This window comes from Rhinopithecus bieti, unplaced genomic scaffold (assembly GCF_001698545.2).
Source record: "Rhinopithecus bieti isolate Rb0 unplaced genomic scaffold, ASM169854v2 scaffold_3734, whole genome shotgun sequence".
NCBI classification, from domain to species: domain Eukaryota; kingdom Metazoa; phylum Chordata; class Mammalia; order Primates; family Cercopithecidae; genus Rhinopithecus; species Rhinopithecus bieti.
In genome coordinates, this window is record NW_016804423.1 from 1,771,083 (window position 1) to 1,798,799 (window position 27,717).

Sequence of the window (27,717 nt, forward strand, 5' to 3'; positions counted from 1 at the left end):
AGTCCTAAGAATGTCACCTGATAATTAACTGCTTGGTTCTTGCTTTCGTAAGCCAGCTTCCTGCATCATGTAATTCCCACCTCAAGGTGCATAAAAGGCATTCATTTTCTTTGTTTACTGCTCAGACTTTCAGGATGCATGTCTGCTGAGCCAGTGTACACCTAAAATATACCCTCCTGAACTCCACTTGGTCTCTCCAGTCTCTGATTTCCTGCTACAATACATATATCTGAAAAATGCATCCAGATCATATAAAAATGCAGATAGACTAATAATAGAAAGTTAATGCAGTAATAAATGAACAAGAAATTTCTGAGTAGACAATTCACAAAAGATGGTCATTAAGCACATGAAAGCGTTCAATATCACTAGTCATCAGGGAAATGTAAATTAACCTACACTGAGATAGTACTTCAGTGTCTAACATTGTTTTACTATCACAATATCAGTGTTGGAGAGCATGTGACAAAATTGCCAGTGAGGATAAAAAAAAAATAGTAAAACCACTTGGTAAACTTTTCTGGCAATTTCTTACAAAGTTAAATATATACTTACCAGATTACCCAGAATTCTATTTTAGAATGTTCAAAGAGAAAAATGAAAATCTACATTGACTAAAATGACATATGTCCATAGTAGCCTTATTCAAAGAGCCAGAAACAAATGTCTCAACTCTCAAGAAGAAAGTGCTGAACACATTGTAATGTAGTTGTACAATGAACTACAGCTCAACAGTGAAGAGAGAAAGTCTCAATGCATGCACAAGCATGGACGAATCTCAAGAACATTATGTTGGGCAAACATGTATATTTCTGTGTTTTATTGATGTGAAGTTTAAGAATAGACTAAACTAATCTGGGGTGCTATAAATCACACTGTGTTTTCTTGTATGGGATGAAGATTGACCACAGTGGGGCCAGAGGGAACTGTTGGTGATGAGAAATGTTCTATATCTTATTTGTGGTGCTGATTACACAGGTACACACATTTGCCCAAGTTTTATAACTGTGCACCTATTATTGACCATTTTATTGCCCTTAAATTACTTTATTATTTAAAAAAAGAATATTTGTAGAAATACAGCTAAGACGGCTTCAGTTTCCAGCACAACAATTGAGGTCTTTTAATTTTATGATTTGACTTCCGTTGTTTTGGCTCCTCTGGCCTAGGAAAAAATAGTACCTACCAACATTTATCAATTGAGTATGAGCTACTTTGTATTACAGAAGCACACATTATTTCAGGACTTAACTATTCTCTATAAATCAAAAAGACATACAATGACCATTTTAAAATATTCGGAACAGAATCATAATTTTAAAAAATTACATTTTCTCTATCCCTATGTGAGACATAAAGACAGTGGTGGTAATTTTCATTTGATGAAAATGTACAGCCTTTGAGGTTGCATAGCAACCTTAGATGTCTATATTGTAAAAGACAAGTTTGAAAAATAATGTTACCACTTACAAAGTTTGTAAGACATTAATAAAACAGGCTCAGTGGCTCATGCTTGTAATCTCAGCACTTTGGGAGACCAAGTCAGGCTGATCACTTGAGGTCAGGAGTTCAAGACCAGCCTGTCCAACATGACAAAACCCCATCTCTATTAAAAATAGACAAATTATCTAGGTGCGGTGGTGCAGGCTGGTAATACCAGCTACTCCAGAGGCTGAGAGATGAGAATCACTTGAACTCAGGAGAAGGAGGTTAAGTGAGCCGAGATGGTGCCACTGCACTCCAGCCTGGATGAAAAAGTGAGATGTCTCAAAAAAAAAAAAAAAAAAAAAAAAAAGAGAGAGAGAGAGACAGAGAGATAGAGATTAATAAGACAAACATAGAATATGTAAATGGGAATATAAAACAGATAAAAGCCAAAGTGATAGGACTGTTAAACAAAAATACCATAGAAAGAATCAATAATACCTCATACCTCAAATTGATTCTTGTAAGGATTAATGAAATGAACCACGTTTTGGAAATACTGGTCAAAAAGATAGAGAGGGCATGCACAGAGTGACTGATAGTGTGCCTGCAAAGGGAAACAGAACTACAAAAACAGCACAGCTATTAAAAGGCAATAAAAGAAAAGCACAAAAGAAGATATAACCAACAACATCATGCCAGCACATTTGGAAACTTAGACAAAACTGGCAAATCCCTAGAAGGTAATAACTTTAAAAAGTATTGTATAAAATCATACCAAGAAGAAATCCAGGAGAGTCCTGCTCCATTTTCAAAGCAATGTACCATTAAACCACAATAATCAATTCTTTTACACCCAAGAATTTAACAACAAGTAAATGCCTGACAATAAAATTATTAAGTAGAACGTAGAGCAACAGAAAGCCTTGTTAGGAGTAAGAGTGTAAATCTGAGCAATGTCTTGGAGAAAAATATATTGGCACTATTTATCTCTTTGATGCTGTCCAAACTGATATCCCAGCAAATTCATTTCTAAGTACATATATCCTGGTGTATGTGTACACTAAGAGGTAGAAATGAGACCACTTAGGGGAACATTGTTTATAAAAACAAATAAATGACTGCAAATGTCTTCAATATTCACTGGGAGAAAGGTGGATCAATTGTGATATAGTTGTACAATGCAATTCCATGCAGCCAAGAAAAAGAATGAAACTTGGTTAAACTCATCAACTCTGATGACTCAAAAATGCAATGGTAAGCCATGAAAACAGGCATGGACGAATCTATAAAGTAGGATTTCATTTCTATAAATGTCACAAACAAATTAAGCAATATGTTGCTTGGGGATACTTCCATATGTGTGTGCTAAGCATATAGAGAAGATATTAATGGTTAACCCAAAAGTCATGATAGTGGCCAACTCTGGGAAATAGAGAGAGGCATAGTTTTGGGGAGAAACTCACGAAGGTATCATTTAAAAAAAATGTTGAGTACATATTTTTAAAAATTGAGTACACTGAAATTTATTTCATTATTGCCCTTTCAATAGCACATGTATATTATATATACCCTTTATATGTGTGATATATTATAATAATTTTTAAAATTACATTAATTTCTCAAGTTACTTAACTCTTATAACTTGAGATTGCATTTTTCTAATGGTCCAGTGTGACTTTAGGTTCATACTGCCCACGCTGCTGTCACAGAGGAACAATACCAACAAGTTGGACCTCAATGAATTGTTCAATTAAAACAGAACAAAACACACCATACCATATAATTCCTCACATAAGGAGTATAGCTGAAGTACTTTCAGGTTATATTATGGCATATAGTCTACACTGTCCTTTTGGGCTTTGTTGTATTTTGCCTTTCATGTTTTAAAGTTTCAGGGTAGTGATTCATTCAATGTAATTTACTTTAAAATATATTTTTACTGTTATGTAACGAGTTTCTCATCCTACAAATACACATAATGTAAACCTGAAAGTTTTAAAATGTCCTTTTCAAATCTTCCGTGATTAAATCCTTATTGGATAAATCATTTTTGTTCTGAATCCAGAAAGGGGTGCAATAGTTTGAATATCTGACATCTTCACAAAAGGCACTGGGAAAGGTACTTTCCTGGGACTGTCCCAGGAAGGACTTCTGAGTGGGAACGCTGATGCCATCTCATTCCAGCTGGCAGTTGGACAGCACAGTGTCTAACTTACTGATAAATCCTTAGTATCTGCCATGGTGGTTCCCATTTCAATTATCTTTCATATTTCAGGCAAACCTGGTGAAACTTCTTTTAATGCATCAGGCAAACCCACACCTTGTGAACTGTAATGAGGAGAAGCCGTCAGGTAGGTTAGGAGCATCCTGGGACCACTGAGCAGGTACTGTTGCCTTCCTTTCGTGTCGGAGTATCCATCTATCTTCAGCACAGCTACGAAGTGAGAGCAGGACAAGCAGCCCAGTTCAAGCACAATTCATCATCGCCTGGGCTCGGCTCCCTTCCAAGAGGCTATTCACAGTTTCATCTACACTGTACTGTTGTACTTTGTTATATTTTGCCTTTCATGTTTTAAACTTTCAGGATAGTGATTCATTCGGTGTAACTTACTTTAAAATACATTTTGGCCGGGCGCGGTGGCTCAAGCCTGTAATCCCAGCACTTTGGGAGGCCGAGACGGGTGGATCACGAGGTCAGGAGATCGAGACCATCCTGGCTAATACGGTGAAACCCTGTCTCTACTTAAAAATACAAAAAACTAGCCGGGCGACGAGGCGGGCGCCTGTAGTCCCAGCTACTCGGGAGGCTGAGGCAGGAGAATGGTGTAAACCCGGGAGGCGGAGCTTGCAGTGAGCTGAGATCCGGCCACTGCACTCCAGCCTGGGTGGCAGAGCAAGACTCCGTCTCAAAAAAACAAAAAACAAAAAACAAAAAAAAATATTCACCAGGGAGATCCTGGCATCATGTATGTAAACAGATCAGTGGTTCCAATCGTTTAAAATCCTGGTTTCAACTGCCTCTCTCCCTTCTTCTAAGGCACTTTAACTTGTCATGGTTTGCTTATTAAAGCATGGGACTAAATCCTCTCAGCCTTATGTGTGCAGCTAATTCAACCTTCATGGATGCAATAAATGAGTCAATTAACATTCACTAACATGCATTTATCTAGCACCTGCTGTGTGCCAAACACTGCACAGCACCAGCTGGCTTTCCAAACAGATTGCAGAGAGAAAGCAAGATGCTGTATGTTAAAGAACACTGTGGTTGATGTCAGAAAGTCTGAGTCCAAGTCCTGCACTTTCACATTACTATTTCTGATACCTTAAGCAATTCACTTCAACCTGGAACCTCAGTTATTTATTAATGTGCAGGAGGTTGTAATTTTTCAAGTCAAATACTAAGCTGTGAAAACAAATGTAAATATTGTCATTTTTCTCCCACTCAACTATTAATACTTGAGTCCCATATTTTTCAGAATGGCATATATTTAACCTCAGTGAATTTAGGTAATTTGACATATATGAGTTTTTCCATCAATTTAAGATCCTTCCCATTTCTCCCCAGAGCTGTCACTGAGTCCCCCAGGTACTCATTAGGGAAAAATTTACTCTAAGTCAACATTACTTATCCACTTGCCATACGCTAACTCTCATATGCTCTTTGGCTCTCAGTTCCTTACTTCTATAGAAAAGCTCCTTCTTCTATTCTAAGATCTCTACAGGTCTTCTGGCTCTAGCACAGCCTCAGCCCTTCTTTCAACTTCAGGAGGAGATATTCTATGCCTCCCAGCACTGTGCTGGATTGTATAAGACCTGATGAGGATCCTTCAGGCCTGCGATCATAAATAATCCACCTGACATTTATTCTCTACTCATCTGTACCTTGACTGGATGGAAAGACTTCTAAGTCCTTGTGATTTTCTCAGACTCCCACAGAAAGCAGTGTATTGGCAGAGCCCCTGCTAATGTACAAGAAAATTGTGGAAATTAGAAAAAAAAAAAGTGTTTCTTCTTTATGGAAAAATTACCAAGATGTGCAAGAACAATCTAGAAGTGGACAATACCTTTCTTTGGTCACCAAATTCTCCTATTCTACATTTCATTGACTATGATATAGGCTTTTGATAAATGTAACAACTTTTCTCTCAAACAAGGGTCACAGTCATGCATATCAAAAGTCTATTTTAGGACTCAAAGCCAAGCCTTGACTATTTCTTACCCTCCATACTCCTATGTGACATCCTTACCTAAGTCTGCAAGGTCCAGTTGCCCCAGTGGAGGAAGGAACAGAGGCTGAAAGGTATACCTGAGACTGTGGCAGCCATGGAAGTGTGCTGCTTGGGCAATCTTTCAAGAAAGACCTTACAATTCAACTGTAAGGTACAAAGTTAGCTGACAGCATTCAGCTACGGAGCTCATAGGATCTTAAGCAGAGGGCTTGCTCTTCCTGTAGCCCTTCCAGTCAATGACTGACCACAGTAGCTGTCTAGGGCCTAGCCGTTTCCACCTGAAACAGGGCTTCTTTTAAGGAAAATCTTTGCTGTAGACCTCCCCATTGGGTTGAGCCTTGACTGAATCATTGTTAGGTTTGCATGTCATCTGAAGANTTCACCGGGTTAGCCAGGATGGTCTCGATCTCCTGACCTCGTGATCCACCCGTCTTAATCTCCCAAAGTAAGAAAGCTGAACACTCACCTACTCTTTACATGTATATAATGTAATCTGAGGCAAATAATGATAAAATCTTTACATAATATCTTCTTGTGGCAGCTACATTACTGTAACCAGGCAGAAGGCCACAAAGCTCTCATTTATAGACATAGGTGGTCACACAGTCTGGTCCTGATGATCGAGAAGAAGCAGTTGCCTCCAGTAGGTTCTTAATTGATATGAATGTTGATTTTTTTCCTCATGATCTATATCAGTTTCTAGATCAGTAATTGTTGTTAGTATAAACTTGATTGATACATATATATGTTGCTGCCCAAACAGCAATATATATGTTGCTGCCCAAACATGTTGAGATGTTACTGTTAAGTGTAATTTGTAAGGAAATATATTTATTTATATTTGCAATTGATAAAGGTAAAAATATTATGGCTAGAGGGCAGACCCCTTGTTTAAATAATATAACTGAGTATTTACTTGTACAACTACCCATTTAGTAGAAGGTTTATAGAAAGCCAGTTACATACTTTGCCAGTTACATACTTTGTAATCCAGTCGATGGGAAAGTGTAACTCTTTCTGTAATTTTGGTTCATAGCCACCAAGATGCAGGACAAGTTTTACTGAGAATGAAATGACATTAAGTTTGTGCAAGCTTATTCTCAATGATTTTTTATTTTATATATCACCATCCAGTGTATACTATTTTCATATTTTATTTCATTTATAATTAAATATGTCACTGATGTAAAACAAAATAGTGTTTTAAAATGACAGTACTTCGATTTTATCCCAGCTATAAACTTTTAAGATTTTTTTGTTTTGATTCATACATTGATAAATTTTTAGCATTTTAAGCATGTTGGAATTATTGAAAGTAAATAGATTTATGTACTATCACCACCCATCATTTTTCTGATTTTCTTATTTTTTTTCTTGTAGATATTGCTGCATCTGAGTTTATTGAGGAAATGCTACTGAAAGCCGAAATTGCCTGGGAAGAAAAAATGAAAGAGCCTTTATCTGTTTCTACCTTAGCACAAGAAGAGCCCTATGAAGAGATCATCCATGATCTCCCCGTGCTGTCGAGTAAGCTGTAAGTGTCTTCCTGCTCATTCTCATTTGCCGTCTTCTCTACCTGCTGGTCATTTCAGAGCCAATATTAAGTCTGACTCTCAGCAAAAATGAGTTAGAACAATTAAAATGGTTTATCAATGTATGTACCAAAGAACACTTGTTTACAATGATGAGTTAAACATAATTTTATAAAAACCCTCTGATTTAAAAACAATGTTACTATATCAGTTATGAAATCAATTTCATGTACCCTGAGACCAAATAATATTTTAAACACGTTCGAAGGTTTTAGCTAAACTGATAATGAGGTTTCCAGTGATTATCATTATGGCTAACTTTCCTGAAAGAGAAAATACTGATATGTGTTTTTTTCGCTCATAAGCATAAAAAAAATTATTTATTGTTGTGTATGTTATCTCCTAAAATAACCTTTCTGTTGCATTGAAAATATCAAATGGATTAACATCATTTTCAAGGTCTGAAAATGTGACACAAAGTGTGAATAACAAATAACATTCAAATTAATGTTAAATTTATTGACGAATAAGTGTTCATTTAACTCGTAATACGATGCTTGTGTTTCCGCAGTTTTTCTTTGCCAGCATATGGATATATAAACACAGGTTTTATGTATATAACTTAGGTATGCTTACATATTCATTCATTTTTAAATATTTGTTCGGAATCTACTGACGGTGGTGCTTGGAATATATAACAAAACAGATAGCAGACATTGTCAGGTAGAGATGGACTGTGAGTATCTAAATCAGTAAGTAAATCTCTATGAATAAATAACATTGCATGTAATCTGTCAGACCTTATTTAAAAGTCTGTGACATCATTTTAAAGACCTTCAAAAACAGCAATCGGGTAAAGCAATTGTGTATTCAGAGCAATATTATAAAAAATTGATAGCACCTATAAAATTACTGAAAGATAAATTATTAAACATTGGAAAGCTTGTTATCTCCAGAATACTACTGCTAAAATATGCATTAAAATAAGTAAGACAAAGATAGAAAGCTTTATGAAAGGTTTTAACATGATATAAAAGTTCATTTAAAACCATAGAAATACCCATGGTGAAAATATACAGAAAGCAAATATATGAAAATCTGGATATTCTAATGCAACCCCTCTGAAACAGATCTCTATGAATTTATATATTCATATTCTTCAGAGGTGGTGTTGTGGTTACTGGAAAGAGCTTTGCCTTATGACTAACACTTAGTCTGAATAGTTAAAGACGTTGACGCCCAACTTTCAAAAACAAGTAGAACAAGCAGACAAAATATCAACAAGGGAATAGAAGACTTAAATAACACTATAAACCAACCAGATCTAACAGACACAATTAGAGCACTTCATCCAGGTATTGTGGAATACATATTCTTTTCAATTGCGCATGGAACATTCTTTTCCAAAATCAGGAATGAAAGAGGAATATTACTCCTGAATTTACAGAAACAAAAATAATTAAAAGGAAATGCTATTAACAATTGTGCACCAAAATATTAGGTAACCTAGATGAAATTGACAAATTCCAAGAAAACACCAAGAAGCAGAACTAAAGAAAAAAAGAGAGCATTGGAATAGACCTACAGCAAGTAAAGAGATTGAATTAGTCATCAAAAACTTCTCGCAAAGCAAAGCTATTGTCCACATGGCTCCAAGGCTGAATTCTTCCAATTGTGTAAAGAATTAACACCAATCCCTCACAACACTTTCAAAATCAGAAGAGCAGGGAATTGTTCTTGACTCATTCTGTCGGGTCAGAATTACCCAGATACAATAATCAAATAAAATGTCAAAAAAGAAAACAACAACCTCATGAATATAGCTTTAAGATACCTACATAAAACACCAGCAAATCAAGTTCAGCCACATATAAAAAGGATTTCACAATATGTCTTTGTGAGATTTATGACAAGAAAGCAAGGCTGAGCATTCAAAAATCAGAAAATATGGTATATCATGTTAATAGAATAAAGAACAAAATCAAATTGTTATCTCAACATATGCAGAAAAAGCATTTGACAAAGCCCAACACCCTTTTATGAGAAAAAAGTAAATAAACTAAGAATGGCAGGAAATTTTCTCAACCTGATAAAGGGCAAGTCCCAAAAAATAAAAAAAGGAAACAAAACAAAAGCAAAACAGAGCTCACGTTGTACTCAACGCTAACTGATCCCTTACCCCGTAAGAGCTCACGTTGTACTCAACGGTAACTGATCACTTACCCCGTAAGAGCTCACGTTGTACTCAACGGTAACTGATCCCTTACCCCGTAAGAGCTCACGTTGTACTCAACGCTAACTGATCACTTACCCCGTAAGATGAGGGCAAAGGTAAGAGCGTCTGCTGTCACCAGCTCTGTTCAACATTGTATTGGTGGTTTTCGCTAGAGCAACCTAGCAAGGAAATAAATAAATAAATAAAAAGTGTCCAAACTGGAAATGAAGAAGTCAAACTATCTCTATGTTCAGATGACATAATCTTGTATGTAGGAAATTCTAAGGAATTTACAAGAAAATCCTATTTGAACTAAGAATATAGTTCAGGAGGATGGCAGTACCCATGATCAAGACACAGAAACAATCTGTATTTCTATACACAGTGATTCATAATTCAAAATCAGATTAAAACATACTCAGTAGGGGAGGAAAAAAGGAAAATTTAAAAAACAATTTAGTTTACAACAACATAAGAAAACAAAATACTTACAAGAAAATTTAAGAAAAGAACTGCACATTTTACACTGAAAACTACAAAACATCAGTGAAAGAAATTAAAGAGCCTAAATATATGGAAAGAAATATTACATTCATGGATTGGAAGACTTAATACTGATAACACAATCTCTATAAAAAATCAGATGACTTTTGAAAAGTTGATAGGCCTATTTTAAAATCACATAACAATTCAAAGACCCAGAATTCCTAAAATGGTAATGTGCAAAACGAACAAAGTTGGAGAACTCACACAACCCTATTTCAAAACTTACTTAAAATCTATAATAACTAAGACATTGTGATACTGGCATAGGATATAAATCAACAGAATAGAACAGAGAATCCAAAAAGAACCCCTTACATTTCTGGTTAACATGTTTTTGCAAAGAATACCAAGATGATTCTATGGGAAAGAATAGCCTTTTACGATAAACAGCACTGAGACAACTCGATATCCACATGCAAAATAATGAGTTGGACCTGTACTTTATAACATACATAAAAATTAACTCAAAATGGATCATTGACCTAATGTAATTGATAAAACTATAAAACTCTCTTTAAAAAATGTCTTTCTGACCTTAGATGAGGCAATGGTTTCTTAGATATGACACCGAAAGATAAGCAAGAAAAGCAAAAATAGATAAACTCAAGATTTTAGTGGTTTCAAAGACAGTAATAAGAAAGTGAAAAAAAAAAAAAAAAACACAGTGGGAGAAAATTTCTTCAGTGGTGTATCTAACAAAATGTAAAAGAATGCCTACAACTCAAAGGCAACTCCCTTAAAAATGGGCAATGTATTTGAATATATGTTTCTTCAAGGAAGATACAATCATAGCCCATAAGCACACACAAAAATCCTTCACATTATTTATCAGGAAAATCCAAATGGAAACCACCATGAGATACCACTTTATACTTCCTAGAATGGCCATTAATAAAGAACAACAAAATAAAGGCAAATCGGTGTTGGCAAGGATGTGGAGGAACTGTCACTCTCATATGGTAGTAGTGGGAATGTCAAATGGTGAGGCAGTGATGAAAAAAAATTTGGCAGTTCTCGGAAAGTTAAACATAGATTTACTGCATGGCCCATAAATTCTTCTCCTAGGTACATTGTTTATCTCCCAGATAATGAAAATGTATGTCTTCAAAAAAACCTGTATATAAATATTCATAGGAGTTTTATATATAAGAGCAATAAAAAATGGGGGAACAACTGTCCATGACTTCACCATGTATTCCGTCATCTGAATCATGGCTGCTCACTTTTCTTTATCAATTTTAATCCCAACTTCCTATTCCTTTGCATTCTCAAGGTGATTTGTTTCTTTTCCTTTTTCCCAGAATATATTTTGCTACAATTGCAAGAAAGAATGGAATAGTTAATTTTTTTTTCTGTTATCTCAGGATACAAGTCACATTTCTGCTTTAGAATAAACTCACATTTATTGTTTTGGTGAGCATTTTGTGCAGTACATCATGATTTAGTAAGGTTAAGGACATCACTTCCACTATGCCCTGCTGTCAATAAACACTGCCTGTCTTTATATATTTGATGAATTGGAAATTCCTATGCTATTGGATTATCCCATATTTCACGTTTTCTAAAGTGTCTCCTATCCAATCATCATTCCTAAGTTTTCCCCATGTTGCCTGACTTTCAAGTGCATGTCTAAAAATGCACAGCTTTAATTCCAAAGACCCTTCCACCTGTAACATTCTGTATCTGTAAGGCCAGATCCCTGTAGGCCTGCTTTGTCTTCTTTCCATACTCGACTGCTCTTCATTCTGCTCCTCTGTTCCTTCTGACAGGGCGCCTCCTCTCTGTGTTGCCTTTCTGTCCTTAGATGTATTCAAGTGCCTCACTTGCTGTTATTGCCACTGATGGAACAACTGCTGCTGAATATGCCCTTTGGTGTCTGAGCATGGATGTGCTCACCCAGGGTTGTAATCACTGAGCAGTTTGGATATGTGTCAACTTGTATTTCTAATATTCTAGTTCATGGAGCCCTTGGGGGAAAGCCCACAGAAATTCTGCATGTTGCCTAAGTGGAGTAGTTCATTGATGAAAGGGGGTTTTTAACTTATTATTTTTAATAATAGCAACAACAATTTTGACAACTGATATTTTTTACTACAGTTACCAGGTATTGAATCTTGAGCAAACTTGTTTGGGTAATTTCATTTAATTCTCAAAACAACACCTGGATGCATGTCCTTTTACTTAACCGTTTGATACACACCTAGCTGAGGCTGGGAGCTTCAGAACATGACTCATGCCACACACGTGCTAAATCTGTTACTGTTTCAGTGAGGAGGTATTTTTATTTGTAATTCCAAAACTTATTGTTTGGCTGTAGAAAGGAAATTGATAGCACTAAACTCCCTCTCTGAGTGTTCCTGGTGAAGCCCGGTGGCGTGGTGCTTATGGGCAGAGACTCCAGAGCCACTATCCAGCTTCAGATCCTGGCTCTGCTGTTTACTGGCTCTATGACCTTGAGCAATTCACTCAACCTCTTTGTGACATTTTTACTCAAGTGCAAAATGTGGGTGTTGTTTTGTAAAGAATCTGGCTGATTTTTGTCCTTGGTTTCTGGGAGGGAACCAAATCCTTGGAATTTCCCACGGAATAAGAGTGTCTTTGTTACTCGTGAGCCCCTCGGATCACATCTGAGTTTATCCTACCAGGTGAGATGACTCAGGGTAAGGGTCTAGTCATACCAGAAAAAACAACAATGTGATTAAAGACCAATCATGTGATTAAAACCAGCCCAACCTCCAGGAGGAGCAGGACAGGCTCGAGATGGGAGTTCAAACATGCGTCCAATGACGGCATCACTGACGCCTATGCAATGAGACACCAGTAAAAACTGTGGACATTGACGCTCCATGGAAACTCCGATTTGGTGAGCACATCGGTAGGCTGGAGTTTGATGTGCCCTGCATCCTTGGGGAGGGGTCTCAGAAGCTCTGCATTTGGGACCCTCTCAGACCTTTTCATATTTTTTGTTTGCCAGGATTGTCCTAATTCGTATCCTTTATAATAAAGCTGTATTAGTACTTTGCTGACTTTTGTGAGCCATTCTAGTAGATTGTGAAACCTGGGGGGCTTGTGAGAATCCCAGAATTTGTAGCTGGTTGCTCAAAAGTTCAAATGACCTAGGGACCCCAGACTTTTGGCTGGAATCCAAAAAGGGCACAGTCTTGCTGAGGACTGTGCCCTTAACCTGTAGGCCCTTGGCAGTTAGCATAATTATACTGCAAGACATCAGAGTTTGATGATGATAATAATAATAACTATATCATAGGGTTGTTCTTCATAACTGAGTTAATGCTCTAAAGCATTTAGAGCAATATCTGCTTCATTGTAAGTACTAAATAATGACTTAAGAAATGACCAAAAAAAGATGTTTCTCACTTATCTTTGAACTGTCAGCAAAAGCATCTAAAGAAGAAAGGCCTTGTAGCTATAGGCTGAGACAAAAATAGTGGTAGGCCTTCCACTGGGTGCTTTTAAACTGATTATAACCATGTGGAGAAAATCTTATTTTCTAAGCAGCTGGAAAGAAAATCCAGTATCAGTAAAGACCAGCTTTGATTGGGTGTGAATCCTCTGATGAGGTTGTGTGGGGACTGGGTCTCCAGAGATTCTGAGTCATCTGTCACCTGGGATAGAGAGGAAATGCTGCTTTCCTAGGGATGAGGAAAGACTATGAGGAGGGGACCTGAGCAGGACTGAGGGCCACAGGAAAAGGGACTTCTTGGAGTTGCTCCCAGGGTGACTTCAGCCAAGTGGCTACTGGGGAGGAGAAATACCCCATGGGGATCTTTGAATGAAACAATATATAATGCATTATGCCCCTTTTGACCTTAGTAAATGGGTAAGACTCACAATAGATTTGGAGGAAGGTCTTAAATATGTCAGATATTAATTTAATCTTTGGATCTTTATCTTATTTCATAGAAGCAGAAAAAAACAAAAGGTTCATTAATTTTCTACAGTGAACAATTTATATAGCTGTGTTTCTGGGATTAACATTGAGAACTGTCTATTCAGTCCATTATTTTAAGTGCCAGAATAACCAAATCACGTATGCCATCTCTTTACATCTATTTCTGTTAGTAATAATATTTTTATTGCAAATTCAAATGTAGCGGGACCTGTTTCCCACGTATGGTGCCTTCACAGTGTCTTCAAATGGTGGAAGAGGGGTGCAGTGATCTGGGGACAGTTTTATCCAGGCTTTAATCCTCCTGAGGGTTCCACCCTCATGAGTTAGTTACTTCCTAAAGTTCTACTTCTTAATGCTATCCCTTTGAGGATTAGGTTTCAATATATAAATGTAGGGGCCACACAAACTTTCAGACCATACCAGCCACTGTCCTGGCCACTAAAACACATGCAGAAGTCTACCAGGCATGGAGTTGCCAGGTAAAATGCAAGAAATGCAGCTAAATTTGAATTTGCAATAACAAATTTATTATTCATAATTGTCAAAGATTTTTTATTTGCTATATCCAGCAAGTGTTTAACAGGATAGGGCTGCAAGGAATGTTGTTAATCTCTTGAATTAAAAGGATAGATTTCTCTGGTAAGCATCACTGTTTCTTTCCTTCTGTTGCCTTCCTTCTTGGTACGGAAGTGTGTGACCTGATAATGCCAAATAATCTTGCAACCACAAAATGAAAGTTACTTTCTTTTTTTCAGACAGAGTTTCATTCTTGTTGCCCAGGCTGCAATGCTATGGCACAATCTTTGCTCACTGCAACCTCTGCTTCCCGGGTTCAAGCGATTCTCCTGCCTCACCCTCCCAAGTAGCTGGGATTACAGGCGCCCACCACCACACCCAGCTAATTTTTGTATTTTTACAAGAGACGGGATTTCACTACTTTGGCCAGGCTGGTCTCGAACTCCTGACCTCAGGTGATCCACCCACCTTGACATTTCAAAGTGCTGGAATTACAGGCGTGAGTCCTCATGCCAGGCTGAAAGTTACTTTCTAACAACTGAGCAGGAAGCTAGAACAAATCAAAGCCCCAGAAGATCTGGAGAAAGTTACCATCCCCGGGCTTCCTATTTCTGCTTTTCTTGTTATGTGAGAAAAATCAATGTCCATTTCTTTAAGATACTATGCTTAGTTTCTGATGTGGGCAGCCTAAAGGAATATTGACTGGTGCTATAGCTGCTGTAACCTTGGGGTATCATGCCCTTGGGGTATCTTGCTTCTTGTGCCAAAGTTTTAGAACTCCAAAGATTTGGAAGTTGTGCAAATGATACTACGTTGATTTTCCAGTGTGTTTCAATGTTCCATATGGTTTTTTTTTTTTTTTTTTTTTTTTTAGACAGAGTCTCGCTCTGTCGCCAGGCTGAAATGCAATGGTACAATCTCGGCTCACTGCAACCTGCGCCTCCTGGGCTCAAGCAATTCTCCTGCCTCAGCCTCCTGAGTAGCTGCAATTATAAGTGCATCACCATGCCCAGCTAGTTTTTGTATTTTCAGTAGAGACGAGGTTTCACCATGTTGGCCAGGCTGGTCTTGAACTCCTGACTTCAGGTGATCCACCCACCTCGGCCTCCCAAAGTGCTGGGATACAGGCGTGAGCCACTGTGCCGGGCCGCGTATGGATTTGTATGTCCTGAAAACCTCTTTTTCACAAGCAGAAATTTCTCATAACGAGAGTGACCATATGTGCCCATTTGGTCCAGTCTGGTTTCTTCTTGTTTCCCCAGCATGATGATGAATAAAGCCCTCTTTCAGTATTAAAATGTCCCAGTTGTCACCTTCAGTTCTACTTTTGCAGAATCAGAAAACTGTGGCATAAAATTTCTTGTGTGGTTTCACTTCGTATTAATATATTAAAGAATATTAATTGAAGGGGTGGCCTGCCCCCTCCACACCTGTGGGCGTTTCTCGTTAGGTGGAACGAGAGACTTGAGAAAAGAAATGAGACACAGAGACAAAGTATAGAGAAAGAAAAAGTGGGCCCAGGGGACCGGCGCTCAGCTTACAGAGGACCCACGCTGGCACTGGTCTCTGAGTTGCCTCAATGTTTATTGATCATTATCTTTACCATCTTAGAAAAAGGGAAGTGGCAGGATAATAGGATCATCTTAGGGAGAAGGTCAGCAGTAAGACATATGAATAAATATCTCTGTGAGTGAATAAGTTTAAGGAAAAGTGCTGTGCCTTGATATGCGTATGCAAACATCTCCATAAACCTTTTTAGTGTATAAAGAGCAGCATTGCCGCTAGCATGTCCCACCTTCAGCCCTAAGGCGGTTTTCTCCTTTCTCAGTAAACAGAACATACAATCGGGTTTACACCGAGATGTTCCATTGCCCAGGGACGGGCAGGAGACAGATGCTTTTCTCTATCTCAACTGCCAAGAGGCCTTCTTTCCTCTTATACTAGTCCTCTTCAGCACAGACCCTTCACGGGTGTCAGGCTGGGGGACGATCAGGTCTTTCCCTTCCCACGAGGCCATATTTCAGACTATCACATGGGGAGAAACCTTGGACAATACCTAGCTTTCCTAGGCAGAGGTCCCTGTGACCTTTGGCAGTGTACAAGTCCCTGGGTACTTGAGATTAAGAGAATGGTGATGACTTTTCACAAGCATGCTGCCTTCAGGCACTTGTTTAATAAAGCACACCCTGCACAGCTCAAAATCCTTTAAACCTTGAGTCACCACAGCACATGTCTCTTGCAAGGCCAAGGTTGGGGGTAGGGTCACAGATTAACAGCATCTCAAATACAGAACAAAATGGTGTCTCTTATGTCTACTTCTTTCTATATAGACACAGTAACAGCCTGGTCTCTTTCTTTTCCCCACAGTTAATGCATAGTATTTAAGCAATTTAAGCAATAATACATCACATTTGTATATTGTCTTTTAGATTACAAATGACTTTTGTATCAAATAACTCATTTGATATGTATGTATAATTTTTTAATTTAGTAATCTATAAAACATCAAGCCTTTTTAATCAAATATTACAACTACGTTGTTAAATTCTACAGAATGTGTTTACAAAGTATTGATAAACCTGTCAATGAGTTCCCTAATTATTTTCTCTTAGGTATTCTGAAGTCCAGTAGTGCACAAAGAGAAATGTCATCGAATATAGGGACAGAATGATCCATTCAGGGAGCATTCCTAGCAAAGCTAACACTTGAAACTTTCAGAATCTTCCTTCATATATACATAAAAGTACTAAATTATACTTAATTTACAGATTTTTCCTTAAACGAGCTGTTAAAATTTTTTTGCATATATCTGTTGAGAGCTGTCAAGATTAATGTGTCTGAAAAACAATACAAACTCCAGTTCAGCCAATGACACATTGAAAGTTTTATTTGCTTTTTAGACACAGGTAATATTTTACCATAATGGTCTTTATGTTGTAAAAAAAAATTCTTACAAAATTAATTTTAGAAGGACCAAATATATACAGCAATTAATTCAAATCTCTTCAAGAGCTCTTTCGTTTAATATTAATCTTTAGATCTTTATCTTTATAGAAGCAGAAAAAAACCAAAAATTTAATTGAATTGTCTACGGTGAACAATTTATGTAGCTACGTTTGTAGGAGTAACATTTAGAACTGTCTATTCAGTCAGTTATTTTAAGCACCAAAATAGCCAAGTCACATATGCCGTATCTTTACATGTGTTTGTGTTATTTTTTTTTTTTGTTATTGTTGTTGGCCTCATGTATCTCAATATATTCAATTGTATTTCATCTCTATGGTTTTCTAAAATTACTTTAGTTACAATGGGTGATAATTGTTGCCTTTGTTGATTTCATTTTATTACATTCCTGTTTCCATTTTCAGAAATAAAATCCTATTTCCTATAGGCACATTTTCTCTGCATGAAGTTACTTTTATGTTTGTCAAGATAAGTAAGTCTGGCATAAATCCAGTAGAGTTCAGAAATTGGTTGTCTGCTGGTATATTCTCATCTAATTTTTTTTCACAGTCAGAGTTAAATCTGTCTCTACTGTATTAATCTAAGCTACCCTTGGATGGTACTGAATTTCTTTTTTTAAATGTTTATGGGATCTGTCTTACCCTTAGAAAATATACTGTCTCATTTCTTTTTTTCTCACCAAATAAAACCTCTATTACTAATAATTTCTTTTTTATAATCAGAATAAGAATTTCTTGTTGAAGAAAATTTGGACTGCAGAAAAACATATAGAAGCATGAAAAAAATCACTCATTTGCTTCAAAGAAAAGTTGCACCAGAGAAGTTATACAGGAAGGAAAGACTTTACTAAAAACTATTGCACTAAGGGAGAATGATTGAACTCAACTCAACTGAACAAAAAGTGGGAGAGTTTCTAAGTGCTGGGGTGAGCTAGCGGGAAAGTACTGTAGCACTTTAGGAAGGGTTTGGTCAAGGTGACTAAGCCATGGGCATTTGCTAATTGTCGTTTATCAAAGTTGGGCTCCTGTGCTCCACAAAAACCATGTGGGCTATGTTCTTCCCTGTTTAGACTTCAAAGAGATGACTCCCAGGTCATAAAGACATCCCTGGGTTGTAAAACTGGCCAGAGGCTGGGAGAAGATATACATCTCAAAGAGGGAGAGAAAATATTTGCAGTTCAGTTTTCTAAAGTCATTGCTCCAAGAAAAGAAAGTTCAGAGGATTAGAGATAGTCCAAAATTTGGCTGAGAGGAGGTTAAGGCCTTCTGGGTCACTACTCCACCTTCTTGGTGAAACTACTATTAACTTGGAATTTTTCCTTTTACCCTTTTTATGTTTCCTCTTTTATTCAGTCTTGCACTATATATATATACACACACACACACACACACATATATAAATATATATATATACACACACACACATATATATAAATATATATACACACACACATATATATATAAATATATATATCACACACACATATTTTGGATAGTATATAGTGGGTGCAGTTTTTCTCACACACTATATATTATATGAAGATATGGTAGGGTATCACAGCACATAGTATAGGTAGGAGTAGATTTGTATATACAACACACATATAGTAGGTATGTAATATGAATATAGTAGTGTACACACACACATCATATATAGGTAAAGGTTATATTGGTATATCACACAATATATAAATAATATGAGTTCACACACCACATATATATTAATGTATATTAGTATATTACATTCACACACATATTATATGGAATAATATATTATTATTTGTTGCAGGTAACACACATATATATATTTAATAGTGAGGTATAGGTGAAGTAGTATGTGACAAGCGCACACATATATATATTTATTACAGCAGGCACCATGCAACACACATATTATTATTAATATAGATTACACATCTTACTTTTAAACAGAATCTGATATTTTTCTCAATCAAGTAAACATCTTAATGGGTATTGTTAAAGAAAATACAATGATTAAAATTTTTTTTTAACGTTTTATTATATGTGTCATTAAATTCTACAAATACATAGTAAGTGAAAATTTAAATATATCGAAGTCAAATTGTCTGAATGCTATTATTAATCACAATGATTATAGATAAAATATTTTATTTTAAAAGAAAGATCCCTAAACAATTGTTTTATTTTAAACAATATTTAAAATATTGTATGCCATCAGCTTAGGTATACAATTTGCACTTTTCTTGTAGAAAATAAGTGCATGACTAATTAATATACTGCCTTTCAAAACAATTGTATTACTTAGAATTGGTTTTTTTCTTATATGAATAAAAGAGTGATATGGTTTAGATGTGTCCCCACCCAAATCTCATCTTGAATTATAGTTCCCATAATCCCCACATGTCCTGGGAGAGACCTGGTGGAAGGTAATTGAATAATGAGGGCAGATTCCCCCATGCTGTTCTCTTGATAGTGAACTTGTTCTCACAAAATCTGATGGTTTTATAAGCATCTGGCATTTCCCCTGCTGGCACTCATTCTCTCTCCTGTCAACTTGTGAAGAGATGCCTTCTGCAATTATTGTAATTTTCCTGAGGCCTCCTCAGTCATTTGGAACTGTGAATCAATTAAACCCCTTTCCTTTATAAATTACCTAGTCTCAGGTATGTCTTTGTAGCAGCATGAGAACAGACTAATACAGTAAATATGTACTGGGAGTGGGGTGCTGCTGTAAAGATGCCCGAAAGTATGGAAGCAATTTTGGAACTGGTTAACAGGCAGAGGCTGGAACAGTTTGAAGGGCTGAGAAGAAAACAGGAAGATGTGGGAACATTTGGAACTTCTGAGAGACTTGTTGAATAGCTTTGACCAAAATGATGATAGTGATATGGACAATGCAATCCAAGCTGAGGTGGTCTCAGATAGAGATGAGGAACTTGCAGGGAACTGGAGCAAAGGTGACACTTGCTATGCTTTAGCAAAGAGACTGGCAGAATTTTGCCACTGCCCTAGAGATCTGTGAAACTTTGAACTTGAGAGAGATGATTTAGGGTATCCGGCAGAATAAATTTCTTAGCAGCAAAGTGTTCAAAAGGAAACAGAGCATAAATTTTGGAAAATTTGCAGCCTGATGATGCAGTAGAAAAGAAAAACCCATTTATTAGGAAAAAAATTCAAGACTGCTGCAGAAATTTGCATAAGTAACAAGGAGCCAAGTGTTAATCACCAAGACAATGGGGAAGATGTCTTCAGGGCATATCAGAGACCTTCACAGCAGCCCCTCTCATCACAGGCAAGGAAGTCTGAGAGGCAAAAATGGTTTTGTGGGCTGAGCCCAGGACCTCACTGCTGTGTGCCACTAAGGGACTTGGTGTCCTGCACCCCAGCAACTTCAGCCTCAGCTGCAGCTCAAAGGGGCCAAAGGATAGCTCGGGCCTTGCTTCAGAGGGTGCAAACCCCAAACCTTGGTGGAATACATGTGGTGTTGGGCCTGTGGGTGCTCAGAAGTCAAGAATTGAGATTTGGGAAACTTAGCCTAGACTTCAGAGAATGTATGGAAACATCTGGATTTCTAGGCAGAAGTTCGCTGCAGGAGCAGAGCCCTCATTGGGAGAACCCCTGCTAGGGCACTGAAGAAGGGAAATGTGGCATTGGAGCCTCCACACAGAGTCTGCACTTGGGCACTGCTTAATGGAGCTGTGAGAGTGGGCCATGTTCCTCCAGACCCCAGAATGGTAGAACCACTGAAGGCTTGCACCATGCACCTGGAAAAGCTGCAGACCCTCAATGCCAGCCCATGAAAGCAGCCAGGTGCAGGGCCATACCCAGCAAAGCCACAGGGACAGAGCTACCCAAGGCCATGGGAGCCCACCTCTTGTATCAGTGTAACCTGTATGTGAGACATGGAGCAAAGGAGAATCATTAGGGAATGTTAAGGTTTAATGACTGCCTTACTGTATTTTGGACTTGCATAGGGCCTGTATCCCTTTGTTTTGGCAAATTTCTCCCATTTGGAATGGGATTATTTAGCCAAAGCCTGTACCCCTAGTGTATCTAGGAGGTAACTAACTTGCTTTCAGTTTTGTAGGCTCATGGATGGTAGGGACTTGCCTTGACTCAGATGAGACTTTGGACTTGGACTTTTGCATTAATGCTGGAATGAGTAAACACTTTGGGGGACTGTTGGAAAGGCATGATGTTTGAAATGTAAGGACATGAGATTTGGGAGGGGCCGGGGCAGAATGATATGGTTTGCCTGTGTCACCACCCAAATACCATCTTGAATTGCAGTTCCCGTAATCCTCACGTGTGATGGGAGGGATCCAGTGGGAGGTAATTGAATCATCCGGGTGGTTTGCCCATGCTGTTCTCATCATAGTGAGTGAGTCTCATGAGATCTGCTGGTTTTATAAGCATCTGGCATTTCCCCTGTTGGCACTCATTCTTCCTCCTGCCGCCCTGTGAAGAGGTGACTTCTGCCATGATTGTAAGTTTCCTGAGGCCTCCCCATCCATGTAGAACTGTGAGTGAATTAAACCTCTTTCCTTTATACGTAGTCAGTCTCAAGTATGTCCTTATAGCAGCACGCAAACAGTGTGCAAATACAGAGAGTGTAACTATTTCTTTGCGATTATTGTTAGTGGTATATCTTATATAACCTATGATGTAATTGAGTGAGTTAGTGACTTATTTTTGAGATGCAGGTGAAAAGTTCTATGTGTAGAGATTATTGATTAAGAATACAAAACTGTAGGGCTTGATATACACTTAGATATTACCTAGTTTAACTCTTGCATTTTGCAAAGGTGAAGCTGTGACCCAGAGATTTCAAAGGCCTTAAAAGTTCAGGTGGCAGCCAACTTGAGGTAAAATCTGATTTAGAATGATGTCTCCATAGTCTTAAGCCAATCTTTTTTCCAACCATAGCTCTCATGGAGTCTACTAGTGATACTGCAATTAGATGTGAGATATAAAAGGATTATTTCAACTATTTTACTAAATTCAGTTCTTCTTCTAAAGTATTTATTCTAAAGAAATCTTTATAATTGGTGAACTTTTTTGTATTTCATAAACTGTCTTCTTTGTTTGGACCTTGACCAATCTACTCTTTTATTAATCACCCTAGACTCAAAAAAATCTGGTATATGCAAACCCTCCCTTTTGTTTATAAAACTCTCTGACAAAGAAGAAAGAAAATATGATGGATAGATGAAGAAAAATACAGAAAATATTTGTATGATATGAGGGTAGATGTAGACAGTGTGGCAGGTGGGTAAGCACACAGGTTCTGTAGCTTAGATCCGACAGATTCAAACGTCAGCTCCAGTAGCACCTGGTGTGTGTCCAGAGCAAGTTCTTCTCCTCTGGGCTCTCAGTTCGCTCATTCATAAAACAAACAGACATTATAAAATAATGAACACTTTATAATGTTGTGAAAATGAAACAAATTTAATACATGTAGAGTGTTTAGAACAGAAGACTATCACATGTTAAATGTCATATAATTAATATAACGTTTTGCAGATAGTTCACTCAAATTATAGAAAACAATAGGGAAAGGCCAAGAACGGTGGCTTATGCCTGTAATCCCAGCACTTTGGGAGGCCAAGGCAGGTGGATCACTTGAGGACAGGAGTTTAAGACCAGCCTGGCCTCAGAATTTCATAATGAAACCCCATCTCTAGTAAAAATTAAAAAAAAAAAAATTTGATCGGCATGGTGGTTCATGCCTGTAGTCCCAGCTATTCAGGAGGCTGAGACAGGAGAATCACTTGAACCTGGGAGGCAGAGCTTGCAGTGAGCCAAGATCACACCACTGCACTCCAGCCTGGGTGACAGAGTGAGATTCTGTCTCAAAAAAAAAAAAATATATATATATATGTATCTATATATAGATATATAGACACACACACACACATACACATACACACCATAACAACTTTTTAAAATATGTGAAGGGGTTTTGTTTCAAAGAAGCATAGAACATATTCTTGGGAACTCTGTGAATGATGAATGAAGTTAGAGCAGACAGGCATTGTCCCAATGGTGCTTGTGGAGGAAAGACGGTCTCTTTGGAAGTAATATTTTATCATTTGATGGTATTTGTCTTAGTTCATTTTTTGTTGCCTATAACAGGCTGCCTAAAACTGGGTAATTTATAAGAAATGAAAGGTATTTTTTATGGTTCTGGAGGCTGAGAAGTCCAAGGTTGAGGGGTGACATCTCGTGAGTGCCTTCTTGCTGAGGGGACTCTCTGCACAGTCCCAAGGTGGCACAGCATATCTCATGATGAGGGGCTGAGAGTGCTAGCTCAGGTCTCTCTTCCTCTTCTTATAAAGCCATCAGTCCCACTCTCATGATAAGCCATTAATCCATTAACTCAATAATCTGTTAATCCATGAATAGATTAACTTATTCATGGGGGTAGAGTCCTCATTACCTAATCACCTCCTAAAGGTTTCACCTCTCAATACTGCCTCACTGGCGACAAATATTCAAATCACAGCAGTATCAAGCAGATCTGGCTATGAAATTTTTATAAGCATTATAAGCCTTTTCTTTTCATAGTAAATTTTTTTCAATTAATAACTATACTATTGAGAAGAACCGTCTACCTTGATCCATGAGCATCCTTCACATTCTTGCTCAGTTTGTCAGACTGCAAGGCATATGTAGATAGCTACATAGGCAACTGAGTAAATTTAAAGAATCATATTCACTCCCAAAAGAAGGGACTGACTTATTTGCTCCTTGATGCAATGTTTGTTGCTTGCTCAAAAGATACTTGATATCTACCTGGCTTTCTCTCCTGTAACAGCACTTTCTCTAGTGTTGACATCCATTAAGATCCAACTGTATTGCTTTCTTCCTACTTCCCCCTCCTCACTACATGGAACAGAAGACAAATATAAACATAAGAAGACAAATATAAATGAAGAACTGATATAAACATAAGCTCTGTGTCTTCCTTGAGTAATAAAGTCTTTTATCTCTTGTCCAGGGAACTCTTGTCTTCTGCAACTAACCATGGAATAGTAACAAACTAACTTATTAGATTGTAAGTAGGGTGAAATCTCAGAAGCTTGACAGTTCTAGAGACATACAAACAACAGCTGATTTTATTGCCTGCTATGGCCATAGTCATGGTGCTACTCCCTTTATGTGCATTATGTTATTAGTTCTTCACTATAGTCCATTTGCAATTTGATTTTACAGAATGGCTACATAACTCACCCAAAGTGGTATAGCCAGATATCAAACATGGTAGTTTTACTGACTTGAAAATGTATGTCCATACATCTGTACTATGCCATGCTATCTCATATTAATATATGATCCTCTGTCCCCTCACATACATGCAAGTATTTTCATTGGCTCAAACACTATAAAACATCATCATCCAGAGTTCAAAATAAGGAAGACTGACCTTGCATTTCTGTAAACTTATTTCTTAATATTCCTGCTTTTCCATCAGGAATATTGCTAGTCTCTTTTTTTTATTCATGCTTTCCTAGGTTCTATGGTTCAGTTGCAAGGCAGGGCATAGAGATGGGCTGCAAAGTGATGAGACTGTGGTGGTTACTGAAAGCAACCCTTCAGTTTATTCTCTTCTTGCTATGTGAAGGTTAATATACAAAATCATTTGTGTATTTATATACTAAAATTCAATAAATGGAAATTGGAATTTTATTTTTATTTATTCATTTGTTTCATTATTTTTTGAGACCAGGTATCACTCTGTCACTCAGGCTGGAGCGTACCTATGCAATCACAGTTCAATGTAGCCTCAACCTCATGGACCCAAGTGATCCTCCCACCTCAGCCTCCTGAGTAGCTGGGACTACAGGCACGCACCACCACAGCTGGCTAACTTTTTACTTTTTGTAGAGAAGGGGCTCACTGTGTTGCCCAGGCTGGTCTCAATCTCCTAGACCTAGGCAATCCTTCTACACTCAGCCTTGGAATTTTAAAATACATTCATAAAACCATAAAACAGAATAAATGTAAAAATTATTTGGAAGATTTTCATTCTGAAAGCTAAAACATATTGGTGAGGGAAATTGACAAAGATCAAAATAAAGGTACTTGTTTTCATGCATGACACAAGTTGACATTGTCAGTATTTCAATTCTCACCAAACTGATTTATCAATTGAATGCAATGCTAATCAAAATCACAACAGGTATTTTTGTGAAAATTCACAAACAGATTCAAAATGCATATGAAAATGCGAAAGACTGCCAGATAATTGTGAAAGTGAAAATAAAGTTGGATGACTCACATGACTGGTTTCCAGTCGAAATGCGAAGATATTTGAATCAAGACAGTGTAGTATCGATTTAATAAGGAATGATTCGATCAATGAAACACTCTGAAGAGTCCCAACATAAACCCACACAGATATGATCACTTGATTTTTTAAAAACGTGTCCCACTAAATGGAAGTGAAAGTCATTTTTTAAAAAACAATGCTGAGGCCGGGCGCGGTGGCTCAAGCCTGTAATCCCAGCACTTTGGGAGGCCGAGACGGGCGGATCACGAGGTCAGGAGATCCAGACCATCCTGGCTAACATGGTGAAACCCCGTCTCTACTAAAAAAAAATACAAAAAAACTAGCCGGGCGTGGTGGTGGCGTCTGTAGTCCCAGCTCCTCGGGAGGCTGAGGCAGGAGAATGGCGGGAACCTGGGAGGCGGAGCTTGCAGTGAGCTGAGATCCGGCCACTGCACTCCAGCCTGGGCGACAGAGCGAGACTCCCGTCTTCTCAAAAAAAAAAAAAAAAACAATGCTGAAACATTTGGACATCCATATGAGAAAATAATGTCCTTCAACTCATATATAGCACTGTATACAAAAAGCAACTCACAATGGATCTTAGATCAAAGTATAAAGCTTAAAATTGTACAAATCCTAGAGTAAAACCCAGGAGAAATTTTTGGTGACGTTGGGTTAGGAAAGGAACTTAGATAAGTCACAGAAGCACAAACTGTAAGAGAATTTTTTTTTCTTTGAAACACAATTATGCAAATAAAAGTACAAAGATGCTGAGTGGGAGAGAATATTTGCCAAGAGCTTATCTGATAAATGAGTTGGATACAGAATATATAAAGTCAATAATCTGAAAAAAAAGAAACCAATACAAATAGTCAAAAGATTTGAGCCCACATTTTACCAAAGAAGAGAAACTTTGTATGGAACTACAAAAACTCTAAATAGCAAAAGCTATTTATTTCGGAAGGAGCAAAGTTGAAAGCATCACATCCCCTGATTTCAAACTATATAACAAAGCTATAGTAATCAAAATAGTATGATCCTGGCAATAAAAGAGACACATAGACCAATGGAACAGAATGGAAAGTGCAGAAATAAACCTAAGCATATATTGTCAACTGGACAGGAGTGCCAAGATGCAATGGGGAAAAGAAAGTTACTTTAATAGTTGGTACTAGGAAAACTGGATATTCACATACAAAAGAATGAAATTGGACACTTGTCTTACACCATGTAGAAAAATTAAGTCAAAATGGATGAAAGAATTAAATATGAAATTTAAAACCATAAACCTCCAAAAAAAAAATCAAGAAGCTCCTCAACAACTTTTGTGGCAGTGAGTTTTATGGATATGACACCAGAAGAAAAAGCACAGATGACAAAAGAAAAAATAAGTCAGTTACATCAGACTAAAAGCCTTCTGCACAGCAAAGAAAACAATACAATCAGCAAAATGAAAGAGTAGCATGTTTAATGGGAGAAAATAATTGCAAACTGTATACTTAGATATATACGTGTATGTGCATATGTATGTGCAAATATATATGATTAAGGGGTAAATAACTAAAGTACATAATGAACTCACATAGCTCACTGTAAAAAAAATCTCTTAAGTTTTTAAAATGAGCAAAGAACCTGAATAGACATTTTTCCAAAGAAGATATACAATTTTGTCCAACAGGTATATGAAAAGGTACTCACCATCACTAGTCATCATGGAAATTTAAATTCAAAGCACAACAAGATACCACCTCAAATCTATAAGGGTGAAAATTATCCAAAAGAGAAGAGGTAACCAGTGTTGGTGAGGGTATAGAGAAAAGGGGCCCCTTGAACACTGTTTGTGGGGATGCAAAGTGGTATAGTCACTATGGAAACAAGTATGGAGTCTCCTCAAAAAATTAAAAATAGAACTAACACATGATCCAGTATTGCAATTCTGGATATTTTATTCAAAAGAAATCAAGATCTCAAAGAGGTATGTACCATCTCATGTTCATTTCAGCATTATTCACGATAATGATAATATGGAAACAATCTAAGGCCCATGAACAGATGAAAGAATAAAGAAATTGTGGTACATATCTACAGAATATTATTCAGCTACAAAAAAAAAAAAAAAAAANG

The 27,717-nt window shown here is 37.3% G+C and overlaps 1 protein-coding gene across 1 annotated transcript in view; it reads left to right on the forward strand.

The window, feature by feature from the left end:
- The window catches only part of MYO16 (myosin XVI), a 638,577-nt gene that overhangs the window by 234,454 nt on the left and 376,406 nt on the right, over positions 1–27,717 (forward strand). The window contains 2 exon segments of the mRNA XM_017868179.1: positions 3,704–3,779; positions 7,038–7,191. Of these exon segments, the coding sequence (XP_017723668.1) occupies positions 3,704–3,779; positions 7,038–7,191 (230 nt within the window).